This window comes from Buceros rhinoceros, unplaced genomic scaffold, assembly GCF_000710305.1.
Source record: "Buceros rhinoceros silvestris isolate BGI_N320 unplaced genomic scaffold, ASM71030v1 scaffold12883, whole genome shotgun sequence".
NCBI lineage: Eukaryota > Metazoa > Chordata > Aves > Bucerotiformes > Bucerotidae > Buceros > Buceros rhinoceros.
This window is the reverse complement of record NW_010403157.1, coordinates 30,686-47,007: the sequence shown is the minus strand read 5'-3', so window position 1 is coordinate 47,007 and position 16,322 is coordinate 30,686. Positions and strand designations below refer to the sequence as shown.

At 42.7% G+C, this 16,322-nt stretch overlaps 1 protein-coding gene across 1 annotated transcript in view; it reads left to right on the top strand.

The window, feature by feature from the left end:
- Positions 1–2,754: 2,754 nt before the first annotated feature.
- Positions 2,755–16,322, top strand: part of LOC104490603 (adenylate cyclase type 8-like) — a gene marked incomplete at both ends in the record, with an annotated part of 40,742 nt that continues 27,174 nt past the window's right edge. Inside the window, one exon of the mRNA XM_010132909.1 lies at positions 2,755–2,904. Within this exon, the coding sequence (XP_010131211.1) occupies positions 2,755–2,904 (150 nt within the window). The remainder of the gene's footprint in view (positions 2,905–16,322) is intronic.

The window sequence follows — 16,322 nt, the reverse complement described above, 5'->3', positions numbered from 1 at the left end:
TGAACGATGTAATTCTGAACTGGTCTTAGGTCAGCTCATCACACGCCTCTCAGTAGCTGGCACCAGAAGGAGTTATCTCATGGGCTGAATTACCGCATTCTCTGTTTTATCTTGGAGCAAAGGTGGAAAGTGTCTGGGGGAAGTTGGCAGGTCCAGGACAACCTCTCTCCAGCAAAACAGAGTAAGGTAGATAACAGGAAAAATGCAGTGAGCATAGAAGGGGAAATGACAAATGCGGTGAGACTAGTCTCAAATTCCTCCCTTTTAAAAAATCAAAGTAAGGGGTAATGCTAGAAGTTGGTAAAATCAGGAATGGTGAGAGGAAGATGAATTGGGAATGATTAGTCACTGCTTCTCATATTATTAGCATAGTGCAACACTCAAAGAAATGATAAGGCTGCAAATTAAAGCAAACAAAAGGAACCATTTTTATCACAAATTAAATACTAATTAAATAGTAGAAATCTTTGTCACCGAGTGCTGTAGGGGCCACATTAACATGAGAAAGGTCTCAGAAAAAGTTAAGCAGACAACTGAGAGTATTCCACCTCCAGCTCAGAAGTGCCGTTCTCCACAGGATCCTGGAAGCCAAGAAAACGCGAGGATCTCGCTTAGCATGCCCTACTTCTCACGAGCTTTGCCTAAGTGTCTGTGACTGGCAAAGGTTAAGCAGAACTTCAGCTGGAGCCAGGATATGCATTCTTATTTAATCATGGCATACACGTTGTAAATGATTTCCCTGTACCATTGTAGAACAACGCTCCAGATTCAGAAATGCAGGAACTTGTAAAGCTGAAGCTTCTGCCAGATGCATTTGGTTTGATACCAAATCGCACTTTCAAACCCATGTGAATGTGAGCAGTGAGCTCTGAAGAAAATGTTTTCTTTCTTCTGTTAGGACAAGCCACACTGATTTTAGGGAGAGTGATTATTAGATAATACTACAAAAAGGCAACCCCTAGCCCACAATGTCACACAACCACAGGTTGCTGGAGTGTTCAAGACTGTTTGGACAAACCATCCCTGAAAGCTTGCATTGCTCTTGAATCACATGTCCTATCCTTAGGCTCTTACCTGGGCGCTTCCTGCTGTCCACTCTCAGACACAGGATCCTGAATGGTGAACACGTGATCTGTCCTGGTGCTGCTGTTCTGGTGTTGTTATGAACCTGTAGGTATCACACCCAGCGTTATGGTCCATAGCTGTCACAGCCTGGGTGGCTGCTGCAGCGTAATGTAGGTCCCTCCTGCTGCACAGCTGATCTGCCACTGGGAGAGAGCTGTGATCCCACAAGACAGGATGCCCTCAGCGGAACCTCATCAGCACAGTGGCTGTGCCCGGACCTCAGCAGCAAGACAGAAAGCTGAAGTTCACAGAATCACAGAAATCACAGAATCCTCTGGCTGTGAGAGACCTTTGAGATCATCGAGTCCAGCCGTTCCCCTGCAGTGCCAGGGTCCCTACACCATGTCCCTCAGCACCACACCCACACGGCTGTGAAACCCCTCCAGGGATGGGGATCCACCACCTCCTGGGCAGCCTGTTCCAGTGCTGCACAACCCTCTCGGGAAAGAAGTTCTTCCTGATACCTAACCCAGATCTCCCCTGGTGCAGCTGAAGGCCATTTCCTCTTGTCCTGTCATTCGTAAGGTTCGTTTGCAGACTTGCAGCTGCTTCACTGTGCCCTGATGGCTTCTCTAGCAAACAGAGCAGTCAGAGTGGTTTGGCCCTACGTGCTACGTTTGAGGAATATTAATAACTTCTGGACTTATTTTTCTGTCTTGACCCTCTCACAAGTTAAAAAAAGGCAGGATGAAGTGCAAACTGAGAGGAGTTCCCACGAATTCATAACCTAGAACAGGGATGAGGTCTTGGACAAAGCTGCTGAATTTACAGGTCTGTTCTGTCTCTAGTCCATGCAACTATTACAAGTTTCTTAGTTTCAAACCAGTCCCTGGTGTTGATGTGCCCTGCCTTACCGACATACAGAGCACAAAGAGGTACCAGTGAAAGACAAGTGAGCCCCTGAGATTTGTGCTGCTCAAGGACGCACTCGCATTTGGCTCTTTTAAGTTCGTATGGCAAAGGAAGAAGCTGTGATGCACCTTCTGCAAGGAAAAAGAGTGTGGCTCTTATGCAAGCCCCAGTGCAGAGAAGGGCTCTGTACACAGGCACAGGCTGTGCAAGAATTTGGTTATCCTTTCGGCTTCCCCTCCTGAGCGGCGCAGGATTCACGTCGTGCAGGCTTGTACCTCGGCATCAGCTGAAAATGAATGTATTTAATTTGGTCAATAGTGAGAGAATAACTGTTCTCCTGATATTAATTCTTAGCTAACTGGCACTCTTTGTTTTCCTTAACGTGACTCTCCTCTCAGAGTAACCTGTGGAACAAATCACAAAGTTGCCTTTAGAGAAGAGGCAGAGCAAAAACAAATAGTTAATTATGTTTGTAATCACTCCTGGCTAGAGCCTGTGAGTCAGTTCTTGGAAACATCCTTCGTGGTTCAACTAGAGTTTAATGCCCCAAACACTGTGTATTTCTTCCTCAAGGCAGAGAATTTTATGCATTTGATTCCTCTAATTAAGATCAAAGAGTTTCTTTTATGCAAACTTTCCTAACCATGATTTTTACAGCCTACATGATTGCAGGGCAGCCAGTGTCTCCCTCCCTCCCTCTCTCTCTCTTCCCTCCATCCCCTGACCTGATATGTTTGTTCTTCTGTCTGATCAAATTCTGTTTCTTGTTCGTTGCAGATAGCGGCTCAGGCAGTGTTATTTATGTGTATGAACACTGCGGGAATCTTCATCAGCTACTTATCAGACCGAGCACAGCGCCAAGCCTTCCTGGAGACCAGAAGATGTGTAGAAGCCAGGCTGAGACTAGAGACAGAAAATCAGCGACAGGTATGGGAGAAACAATCCTAATTTTCTATGAACTGCTGTTGATACCTGGACAAGGCTGGGCTTTCGTAGCCTCCCTGACTCGGGTGTGGTGCCACCTGATTGGGCAGGTTAAGGGAGTTTCATGCTGCTATTGCGCTGGTGTCCATCAATCTGGTAGGACATCCTAAAGATTTTCACTGGGGAACGGGATGAATAGAGTGAATGGCTGTTCATTGTCTTTTCCTGTACAAGTAGAAGAGACCATCAAATGAGTCAGCAACTGGCAGGTGGTGAAAAATGGTTCTTTACACACGAGGGGTTGAAAGCTGGGGAACTTTATCTTTCAGAGTGTTGCAGATACTTAAACCTGTATCCACCTGTGTTCAGACAAGTGAAAACTAAGGAAGTTCATGGAAGTGAACTCTGTCTAGGCAGAGAAAATACTAAAACACCACCTATGAATACATATACATATACATGTACATATACATATACATGTACATGTACATATACATGTACATACTACACATAAGACACACCTAGGCTTTCATTTGTATTTGGGACAACAACAATGACAAAATATTCCCATACTGGTATGTCCTGAGGAATCTAGAGCCTGTTTCCCCCAGTCTTCTAGTCTTTCCTTTGCTCCTGAAGTAGTGGCTCGCTTAAGCAATTTCTAAACGTGTATTCTTTGAGTGGCAGTGTCACATCTGAGGTGACTGTTTTCCTTGTGCAGTCTGTTCATGCTCACTTGACCAGTAGCCACAGGCTACTGCTAGCATTCTTCTGTCTTGAAAATTCTGTCTTGTAATTCATTATACAGGGGATCTGTAGTTCACATGAATGGAAAAATCATGTAACCTGTTAATGCATATCGCATTTTAAAAAATAAGGATTAAATACCGATGAAGTTAATAAATTTAATAAATTCATTCCATGATTTTCTAGAAAATAGCTCTGATACATGAAGGGAGGGAAAAAGGGAGGTAAAGAACCTACAGGCTGAGAGTTGTGATGTGACTTCAGAAAAATTTCTTAAAATTTTAGCTGAGGAGCTAGAAATGTGCAGAAAGAATAGAGGGATAATTATCTGTGTAATTCTTCCAGATAATAATTCCAGGAATTCCATCTATTCTGCTTTGATTTTTTTCTCCTCCCCTTCTCATAAACTTAAGGTTTCTTACATGAAAGTTTGTTGTGGCTCTCGGTTGTGGTACTGCTACTTTTTATAGTAATGGGTGACATAACGTAAATATGTCAGGGTTTGTTTCCACCCCCTTCAGCTTCCACTTCTTAAATTGAAAGTAGTAGATAATTACGCTGGGTAATTGTACGGACTTGTCCTACACATGCTGCGTTGTAAGAAGTATGACAGCTTGCCAGTGGGTCCCATAGGGTCTGGGTTTGTCCTTAGTCTCTTTAAATCAGAAGACTAGTAAAATTAAAGTAAGGAACAACAATGTGCTTTTAAAAATGCAACAAGGAATGGTATGCTCTTCCATAAGTAACTGCAGAATAAGATGCCAATTTTTTATAATTATAAATATTATATAAATGCAGACATTTCCTCCCCACAAGTCCTGCCACTGGCTTACTGAGCACCTAGTTTCCAGCTAACCTCCTTCTCACGGGGGATTCCACGAATTCAGCTGAAGTTCATTTTGAAAGTGAAAACAGTTTGGATGTGATTTCATTAGATTTCCACAAACTACATGAGCTCGACCACCCTAAAGAACCATTTGTCCAGGTGAGAAAAGGGGTTGGTTTTTTATCAGGCTATGAAAACACATTCTGTTTTCCCAGTGTGGGTATAAGGGCTGTGGAAGGAGAAGTCACCCCTTGGTCTTCGGAACCGTCTGCTGTTGGCATATTAAGCCTCCTGCCTGTTACCTGTATAAAAACTGTAATCCTGTCTTAATCTCTTTTTCCATTAGAAAACTGTTCTGTTTGACCATTTTCCCCCTTCTACCTCTACTTTCAGACAATTTTTTTTCACACTCCCCTCTGCAACAATCTCTTATTTCCCACAGCTTTAAGCAGCTTTCTGCAGATTGATCAACTCTTTTTTTTTTTTTTAAAAAAAGAAGCTTACATGTTGTGTAGGTTTTATCAAGCTCCTACAGATCTAGATTTTAATCAACCATCAGTACTTTGCAACCTCCAAAGTAAGAGCAGATTGGACTGGGATTGCAAAGGACACTTTAAGAGGGTTAAACACTATAAAGTTGACTTTTTTTATATTGATGCTAAGAATATGAAAATCCCTCTGAGCTGGTACGAGGATGAAGTTCAGATCTTGTTTTAAAAAAGAGTAATCTGAATTTTAGAGGTGATAGGATCTTCCCTTTTCATGGTAAAAGTAGTTTAAAATGCTTCATGAATAAAAATTATGATCACAATAATGGAGGCTGTATTTTTAAAGGGCAAACAACAACATCACAATTAAAAATTCTGTGTAAACCTCTGGTAAGATACTCCATTCTTGTCGGTGTTTTTTCTCTATAGGAAATAATCTGTTGAATGTGAGATGCTCAGAATATTTTCATGGTTATCCAGACTTTCCTTCATCTTGATGGCTTTCTCTAAAAAGCCCATGATCCCCATAGAAATTCGTTCTCAGCATTTGCTCCTTTAATACTTAGAGCATCAAACTCATACCACAACATACTGGTTAATCCAACAAGTGAAAGGATATACAAAGCTTATGTTGTTCTTCACGATCCATATCCGTATCGTGACCCAGTAGGTGACCTGTCTCCTAAGTCCACTGACAGACTTTTTCTCCTTATTGGGGTGCATGGAAGCAATATTTACATGCACTTGTGCTTCTGTAGGAACCAGGGAACGCATCACAGGACCAGCATGCACGTTTTCTACATCTTGTCTCAGAACACCCCATCTGCTCAACCCACTTGCAGTAGAAAACAGAACATTTGCATGTCATATTTTAGATGATGTTCCTTCACATTCGCTGCTGATGTTTGTTTCTTATCAACAGAGCATAAACCCCACATTTTGCTTTCAAGTAGAAATCTAAGGTAAAATCAAGATAAAAATCATCCTCTGCCTTCTCTCCCATTCCTTGCAAATCTGGAGTGGTTGCATGTACTCAAACACAGTAATGAGACTTACAGCCAATGCTAAAGGGATGGGAATCAGATCCTTATCTGCAATTTATACAGAGGAAAAATAATCCCAGAAAGTAGCAGGACTTCAGGCATGGGAACTTGAGAAGGCAATCTCTGCTTCCCCTCCCTGATGAAACTTCTTTCTGAAAATCTACGTGGGTCTCTCAATCCCTAAGCAGGCTGTTCAAATGCTGGAGTGGTCCCTCCCTGATGAAACTTCTTTCTGAAAATCTGCGTGGGTCTCTCAATCTCTAAGCAGGCTGTTCAAATGCTGGAGTGGCTAACAGTGAATTGGAGTGGTGGGGTTTTGGTGGCCTGTGCCTCCCGTGTTCTCAGCTCCTAACTAGAGAGAGAGGTGTCCAGTTAAAAAAAAAAAGCCATTATCAAAGCTGTCACTGACCAGTGACCCTTGCTGATTGTTGCAGGGAAGTGGACAAAGGTGAAATGAGTAAGGGAAATGCAATAGTTCCAGCCCCCTACAGCAATGAGACACACCAGCTGGTCTGCTGTACGGTAATCTCTGCTTAAATAAAGAACTCCAGGCTCCAAATTTATCAGGCTGGTGCTTTCCTGAGCTCTGAACATACTACCTCGTTTCAAGGTCATTTTTCTTTCTTGTTCAGGATCAGAACATTTAGGGTACCAAGGAAAGTTTACGCTAACTCTCCTTAGTATCCTGACATGACTGTAGGGGGACTCTAAAAACATCCTTACAAGCTTCACAGTTAATAGACAGACTCTGTGGTCCAGATAATGGTTTTCAATTATCTGACCATGAGTAGTATCAGTTCTAAGCCAGCCAGAGTCAACTCACTGATGCCATTGCTGAGATAATTAAAGGTAAAGGTTTTGGACTAACGTCTGTGGATAGGCTGAAGGTCTTTCACGCCATCAGTATTTAAGCACCTGCCTGCAAAGGGATGATTTTCAGAAAGCAACCTTACTCCCTAATTTAGAAAGTCCCTAGGGGAAGTTTCATCCAGCTGTTTACTATTGGAGTCTTACAAGTCTCCAACAAGGTGTATTCTTTGTTTTAATCAGAATAGATGACCTCCTAGCTCTTTTCTGTCTTCTTATTCTGCAGTGATTTGGTTATATAAAGCTGAAAAATAAATGATAAGTTATCTTGCTTGATGAAATTTCCGTGTCATTCCCTGCAATAACTAGTACTGTTGAGAAATCTATATTTTCCTGAGGTTGCCTAGGAATTTATGAAACATAAAAAAAGTGACAAAATGGAAAAGGAAACATCTAAATTAATAGAAACATTACATGGAGATTCAACAGCAGACAAGTCAAAGCAGTGCTAGGGAAGTGAGAGTGTACCGGGGCAGGGCGCACAGAGCACCACAGAAGTGAAAGTCAGATGGGGCCGTTCTGCTGTTTTAGAACAAAACTGAATTGTAGGAGCTGTTTTACTCTCACTTTCTATTCCACTAAAATAAGGAACAGTTTAAGACTGTGCCATTATGGTATCAGTCTCTGGTAGGTGTGTCTGTCTTCTGTTCTTAAGGTATGACTCTGTCCTTCCTGTTCAAACTAACTGAGATTTGTGGAACCCAAGGCACTAGAAGACAGTACAATGCTTTTTGTTGAGATACGTGTCTTATTTCCACATAAATGTTTTTTGTGGTTATTTTTCTTCTCTACAGTCATTTGATAGAGAATAAAGAAATAATAATTTAGAAAAGATCGTCAGGAGATTTGGAAGGAACAGAATCGCAAAACTATAAAATCTGCCTTTCCGTGTATTAGATGTGTCTGGTAGATGACGGTGGGGCTGGTCAGCACCACTTGTAAGCATAAACATTTATGTCAACGAGACAGGGTGGTAATACGAACTGCTCTGTAAATCCTGCTTCTCACCGCATTCTTTGCTACCTGGCTGGGTTTCACAAGGGAATGTAAGTCTAATGTGCTTTTTATTCAGGAGGTAAAAAATCATGTGTTAGGATCCAGAGGATCAGGAATTCTTAACCATTGCTTGTACTCCATATAGACTGAGTTTGAGACCTGTAGTTCTTATTGCCTAAGCTAAAAGACAGTTCGACTGACAAAGCAGTGTCAGGAGGATGTTTCATGGCAGCCTAGCAGATCTCAGAGCTGGCCACTGCTGTCAAGGAACGCAGACTTGCTCCCTGCACCTCTTATCCCCAGACACGTTCTCCCACCTGCTCCTGTGCAAGTTAGTTGTGCCCATGTAGCCCTATGGTGAGCTGATTCATTGTGCCCGTGCCATACAGTGTAAGCATCAGCTGCACTTGGATTCATGATTGTGTCACTTTTAAAAATAATTCTATAAATATTTTTAAAGTATTTCACAGAGGAATACAATTTTTCACTTAAAAGAAACATGCAGCAGCTGTAGCAGGTACCATGCCAAAAAAATACAAACTGGCAGCCCTGGAACCAGCCTTCTACAGATCAGGGCACAGGGGAAGCAGGTTAAAATTGTGATATTCTTACCTAGCCAACTGGCTGATGAGATAGGCACCTCCTTTGACAGCCGGCAATACACGGTTAGTCATCAAGGCCTGACAAGATTTTGTATTGCGGCTTCAGATACTAGAATCTTCAAACCGTTCGTCATCCAACCAAAGCAAAGGGCCAGCAGTATCTTGCAGTCCTTCCCTTCAGCATGTGCTACATATATTGTCTCATGCGGTTCTGCACAACAGTATTGAGGAAACAATTGGATAAAATGTCCTTCCTACAAGAAGAGTGTGGAAAAAGCTTTTTCCTTCTTGCATTACCACAAACTTTTCAGTTCAGCAACTAATTAGACCCCATTATAAAAAGTCATGGCTCTCATGAACACTGGGTTGTCCGTTTGGTTGAGACTCCAGCTACGTTTCTTAGCCAACAGCTAAACAAAAGGAGACCACAAAACCTCCTGTGTGATCTGGGAACAGCATCTGCTGTTCAGATCATGCCTAAATGGAACATGAAGCCAAGGATGGGAGTGGGAATGGGAACTGCCTGAATTCGGGTAAAAGAATATGTATATGATATAGCTCATATCGCATATTGCAGCAGAAAGCAGTAAAAGCTAACAGGCAACCTCATAACCCCACAAATCTGAACACAGCAAATATTGCCGTTCCTTCCCTGTTTGTTAATTACTTGCCATTGTCTCAATAAGGCACAAGAAAGAACAGCTGCAAATAGACTGTCCATTGTGCACTACAAAAGAATGAAGGAGTTCCTCAGAGCTCCTCCCTCAGAGCTGTTTGAGAATGAGAGGTGCTAATTCCCATTTTATAGAGCAGCCCCAACAATAATTACATCTATTCTGAACATTGTTAAGTTTTCAGTAGAAAACAATGCCGTTCTTATCTGCTTCCCTTAAATGAGACAAATGCTCCGGAAAGGCTAAACCCACCGCTCTGAACAGCCCTTTACTCGTGCTCTGAAGTTCAGCGCTTAAGGCAATAAAGCCTCTACGATATTAATTGTAAATGTTGCTGAAGCCAAGCTGGGTGGTTCCGGCAAAATTATTCTTAAAAATCAAGATGAATAGTGTGGAGCAGTTTGTTTAGAGTCTCTGTTGAGTTAAACATTTCTGGGGTATGTCCACTCTGGTTTAACGAGGTGCTTGGGAACAGCCATTAGCAACTTGTTGCCCTATCCAAAGCCTTCCTCTCACTACATGTAAGTTCACCCACCTGAAAGTATGCGTGGAGGAGGAAGAGCAAAACCTGAACTGAACTGTCATTCAAGAGGGGTTTTTCAATCCCTTGGCAAAGCCAACCCTGATTAAGATGTTGAGAAACAAAGGCAAGTCCCAGTGCAGTACAGGCAGCACTTCGTCATTTGCCATACGCCATCCGAGGGGAGCAAGTGCAGGGAGCTTACGCAGGCAGAGGACCCTGCAGGAGTGATGCCCTCCTGTGATCTGCAGGGAAACCTTGGGGAGTTTGACCTTCCTCTTGGCAATCTTCTGCAGGCCCCAGATTGTTGTTGATGTTTTGTACTTTTTGGTATTTTGTGTTCTTTGATCAGCACCAGTGGAAAGGTCTCCAGTTCAGTTTCTATTCACAAGACTGAGACCTTGTTCACTGGTTAAATGGGTCTTCTCAAAAATTGTTCCAAAGGTACTTATTTACTCATCAGAGACATGTGCCTAGCTACGCTGGTGCAGTTGTAAGCACCGTCGATACACCCTGATTACAGTACGACGGCCATGAGGGATCAGCGCAGGCAGACCGCAGGGAAGCTGTTCAACAAGGAGTGACTATTGCAGATGCATAAAACAAGAAGTGGGATATGAGAAAGTATGAGTGTTACAATCTTGGGACTTTAAACCGACATATGTGACTCATGAGGTTGATCTGCTTTATCACTGCAGGATTTGTTTCCCTGTTCCTAAATTTTCCTGAAGGAGTAGATTGGGTAGGAGTCCGCTCTGTGTTTAGACACCTCTGAAATTAGATGAGTACATGTTCTTTACACCTCTGAGCTACAACTACAGTCAGCTGGGGTCTAGTCAATACAGACAAGGGAGCCCGGAGACCTGTAGTGACACCAAAGTAGATGTTTACATCTGATCTGTTGAGTGTCTCTCCAGACTCACTGCATAAAATGGAAGCATAGGCGCAGCTACACTGTAGTTACCAGAATTCAGGGGTCGGAATCCGGACCTCGATTCTACACTCAGTTTGATGCTTTTAGTGATTTCTACTGGTATTTTTTCTTTGGCTAAAGGTTCTCGTTTTCATTTATTTACTCTAAACGCTGACTGCTCCATCTTAAGGACCAGGGCTGATTCACGTCACGTGTGGTTAATAGGAGAATAGACTACCAGCTCTCTCACAACATCCCTTTGTTGCTATCTTCTATGACTTTCTTTTGAACAAATACATCTCTGTTCCCTTTCAAACCACTTAACCACTACTGCTGTTCACCTTTGAATTGTCTCCACTTAGGCAATTGCTCAAATAGCAAGCTTTCAGCAAAGCTGGATAATGCACTTCCCTTCACCCTGGAGTTCATGGCACTTCTTTATCAGGCCTTTCTCTGAAAAAGAGAAGGTATTTTTTCTCCTTGTCTTTCCCTCACTCTCCAAATATGCCTTCTAGGAGACACTGACTAGAGATGGGAGGACTCTAATCATGCAAATAGCAAGATACAGAAGAATATTTTTAAAATTTCTAATCTCTGCTACTGCTGTTTTGCACACGACCTCCACCAGTTTGCACTTCCCTGTGCCACAGTATCTAATCTGTGAAATGGGAATAATAATATTTAACCAGTTAAAAGGGGAGTTGTGTGGCAAGGATCCTTTTATGACCTGACACTCATTCTTGGGTAACTGAAAATCTTTTTAAACTGCTGGATCGAAGCAAAGTGGTGTGATGGGCCTGTCAAGACACATCCTGGTCCAGAGAACATTAGCATCAGCTGTAGGAAAAGAAAGGATGGACATGATCGACGCTAGAGTCCATCTCTCAGCGCCTGATTTCTGGTTCAGCACAGCCGCCACCCTGCCAGGCTGGCATGGTGTAAGAGCAGCTTGGAACAGCAAAGGACAGCTGATCCGGTGCAGGGAAGAATTTTCTTTCCTTTGAATGTTTCCATACCAGAGAGTTGACTAGTGGCTGGAGTGCCTTGTGAAAACGTGTATAGACACACACTCTCACACACACACTTGCATGTTTTTCTTGTAGTGTTCCTGCACAGCATGGCAGGTAATACAGAACAGTGGCATGGGCTCTGGTGCTGACAAGAGCTCTTCAGACGCTGGTGTCCACGGAGGAAGGCTGCAGCAGAGGCATTCTAATTAACCTCTGCTTTTATGGGTCATTGCCAGATCTTACATGCAGCCAAGAACGTTTAACTCACCTTAATGAGTAGCGTGAAGGTTAAGATACCGAATGTGCTGGGCACATTTCTCTTGGCTTAGTGAGCACATGCCAAGTGAACTGTGGTTTACTTGTAGTGGATGTTCTTGAGCCATTGCTTCATACCTTCTCAAGTTACTGCAAACAAGGAGTATAAGCTTCTCCTGTGAAGAGAGAATGCTCCGTTTTAGCCACGTCTATGAAGAAATGGCTATTTTTATGTTTTCTTATCATGGATTTCATAAGTAGTTCCATAATAACCAGGATTTCTGTCTTCTTTCTTTCTTTTTTCATTTTTCATTTGTATTTGTATTCCTATTTGTCTCCCTACAAGTTAAGAAATAACATATTTCTTTTTACAGTGGAAAGTTTTTGTGCTGTTGTTGAAGTACCTTCACAGGAATACATCAAACTCTTTAATCATATGGCTCCTTGAAAGACTGATCTGATTTATTTGAAGGATGGATTTATCATGTGGTCATATTGAGCAATGTATCTTAAAAATGCAGGGATAAGAGAATATATAGTCTAAGTGTGTTCTGTTATAGGAGGCTGAAGAACAGAAAAAATAAAAAGTATTGCTGGTTCCTGGGATATCAATCAGCAGCTGCTCCCAAACGTACCTTCTCAAAATACTACGGGCCATTTGCTTGAGAGTGGAGCTACCTTAGGGCTGGATATTCTTGTGAAAACCTGGGTTGGCACGAGCATAATGGACCTCCTGAGGGGCTGGTTTTCTTCTTGCTATCACAAGAACCACTCCACTGTTTACACATAGAAGAGTGGAGGAGAGCAGAATTCCCAGATGGGAAGGGTGGAAGAAAGTCAAGATGCTGCAGATGTGCTAAAATTAGTACCACCCTGCATGGGGGAAGGGTGGCTCTGAGCTGGGGTTTTCACCAGCATGAGGGATGAGCTCACTGAGTGACAGCTCACTGAGTGCCAGCTCACTGAGTGACAGCTCACCGCTTGCTCTGTATCAGCTATCGCTACCTTGCATCATTTTTCCTCTCCCTCCTGAAGGCAGCCTTTAATTTAGTAAAGATTTGTAGAGCAGGTTAGCAGAGTCTCAGTTCTCTCACCTTCTGTGTTAGCGTGTTCTGCGGGCAGGAGCCCAGGCGAAAGCGGCCATCTCGGAGCGTTACACACCTCCACTGCAGCAGCAGCTATTGGCAGCCTGCGTTTTGCCTTCTTCAGTCAACACACAGTTCACCTCAGCTGGGGCTGCCATCTAGGCAAATGAGGGTGTTAATCCACGGCATGTTTTCCTTGTAGCTGAGGACTCTTTACTGACTAAGTCTTCTCAGCATGGGAATTCTTTATGATCGTCACTGTAGATTGGCTCCTATGAATGCTGGAGGGGGAGTTCCTTCACTTTTTCGGGTGTTTCATCTATGGCTACATATCATCCACAGAATCTAACCCTGCTGGCATCAAAACCAGCATTTTCATTGTTGTTTACCTTTCTCTTACGTTCCACCCGTCGCCACTCTTCGCTCTGGCTTGTTCTCTCTGAACAACATTTTCCCCTCAAGGCGGGACATACCTCACAAACTGGATAATATCAGTTTATGTTATATCTTCCTAATAACATGTTGCCTCACAACAACCTCAACATCAGCTTCTCTGGCTGAAAACAGGAAGTTTATATAACATATTTAATGTTCCACAAGAATACTGGTAGTACAGGAAGGAGTTGAAGCCAGGACACCTGGGCGCTACGTGCTTTGGTACTCGTGAAAAGTGGCCCAGTCTTTGACCTTAAATATCATCTCACTGGAGCTTTATAAAACAGCCATGGGGTAATCAACCGCAGGCAGAGAGAATGCTAAGCTGTGCCGAGCTAAATGCCAAGATGCAATTATAGTGATAGGAGAACCTGAAAGCTCCTTTTTGTACCATTTAGGTTTTTCAATGCCAAGAAGCATCGTGTTGCCCGTGGAGCGTGTTTTCACTTCTGTTTACTCTCTGGTACTCAGCGGGGATCATGCTCTCCTTACAGCTGGAGAAAGGATAAACCCTGTTCTTCTAAACCAACCTAAATTTGCTTTTTATCCTCATATTTTTGCCGAGCATAACCAAAGCAGACCTTTAGGAGACCAAAACTCTTCTGAGGTCTGACAGGTGAGGTTCAAACAGAAGACTGCTGCTAATGTTAAATATGTTACATTCGTACTTATTAAAGAATCAGTAAGAAATATGCATGGAAAATGCAAGTGCTCTGTAGCTGAGGTCTTCAGCCCAAGCTAAGGCAACAGGAATCAAAGAAAATGGTCATTGCTGAGAAGCAATGGCAAGAATGAATTTTTCACCTGACTGACTAGAACAAGGACACAAAACAAGACTAGGCTGGCTTAGCTGACCAAAAATATCAGAAATTAATGTTAAGATTTGAATCAAACCTGCCTAGAAACGGTCATAATCAAAATACATTTATTTACCATGTTTGTGGTAACTTAGCTTCTCTAGATTTTGTACTATGGGCTCTGTTCTGCAACAGGGCTCCTCTGGAATCGAGCCTATGTCCTACTTTGCAGCTCCTTCTCGGTTATCAATTTCTTGACAACAGTGTTAATGGAGCATTTGTTCCCTTACAGTTTAAAAGCTTGAGCAAGTCTTAGTCCTAAAGAGCTGCAGCCTATTACAATTTTTTGACATCTTAAAACTTCTAATGCTATTTCCAGAACTCATGTTTTTCCTTATGAAATATTTACATGACACTATCTTGAATTACTTACTTCATATTCGTATTTTCAGCTATGAGATTTTGAAATCTTTGGATATTTTCATTTCTGAAGCTGATTTCTTGGTATCTTTTTGCTTCACGTCTGGGTTTTATGCCGATCTCAATTCCCGAACTTGCAAAGGGCCTCTCCTGAAGTGTGATAAGTGGGATGTCGTTGGACGGAGGAAGGGTTTATAGAAATAGCCGCCTCTCCCGAGTGCTTTCTCACACTAGTGTCACCAAACTGCTTTGAAAATACAGGAAAAGATTCACACTGCATTCTCTTTCCTCCAAGGGCGTTGCCTGGGAGGTTTTTCTTCATCAGTGTCTTCCACCTCTTTACAGTATCGGTAAGTTCTTGATTTGGAATTTCACATGTGGCTTTCCCCTAGCTAGACCTACTCTGTTCCCCAAAACATCATCTGAAATTCGCTGATAAGTAGCTTACAGAACTGGCATTCTTCTCTTCAGTTCAGCAAGATTTCACTCTTCGCCATCCTGGAAAGCTGAAGTTGGTTAATAATTTGGAGGCAGAACAGAGAAAAACTGCTACCTTGGCCTCAGAGTGGTTTGGCGTGATATATTCCCATACTGGACAAATCTGGTTAATCTGGAAAAGAAAGACTGAGGGCAAGAGGAGGCAATAACACTATTTCAGTACAGAAAGATTGTTACAGAGAAGAAGACAATCGGTTATTATCCACACCCACTTCTAAAGGACAAAAAGAAAGCCTCATTTGCAGAGAAACAGATTTGGGTGGGATACTTGCAAAACCTGCCAAAGCTGTCAAACTGATGAGCCGCTGAAACAGGGACATTGCACAATCTGTCAGGAGATGATCTGTGGCTTTCATGAAAGAATGGCTTTTGAGGACTTGTCTGGCCCTACCTAAACGTGGTTAGTCATTATATTGTATCGGGGCAGGAAACCAGCACTTGTGTGCACTGATGTATACCCTCAGTATGCTAATACGTGCTGATACTCTACTAAAATACAGTAATATATATTATAGCTATATATAACAAACAAATGCACATACATAATTATATATCACTTGAACTTGTCTCAAATGTTTACTCTTCCTGAGCATTCCTGAGACACAGACAAAGCTCATCAGAAACGCTGAATATGTTCTCCAGTCTTCCTAGTAGAGAGGACCAGTTTGAATGGGTTTATTCAAATTTTTTGCTTTCTTCCTTACCTAAATCAGTCAGTCAAGAGACGTGCTGGCCCTGAGTCCTGGATGCGCAGTCTGCAAATGCCAGCTCAGGGAGCTCAAGCTCCTTCCTCCAACAGCAGAGCACGTGAGTGGAGAAGAGTCAGCCCTTTTCCGAAGAACTGTGTAACACAGCTACGTGTGTGCAAAGCACTCTGGGACTTGAATCACAAGTATTACTAAAGAACTGCTTTTCATAATTGTGGTCTAGCAGAGACGTTTGTGTGTGCTCCCACAGTAAGCTTATGCCACCAGTTCTCTGTGTGATCCATCAGCTTCTCAGCGAGTCATCGGTACGATGAGGTAACAGACTGGCGGGACGCAATGGGCCAACCGGAAACCACGCTGAAAGCAGGAGGCTGAGTGAACCTTCACGATTAAACATTGACGGACTCTTAGAGGAGATGGGAAGTTGCGGCAGTCTAGAAATTCCCGGAGCAACACCTGCTTGTCCCTTTCTATGTTTAAGTGTGTTAATTAATAACCTGGATGGAGTGTCCCAGCCAGGGCCTTTTCTAGGTGATTC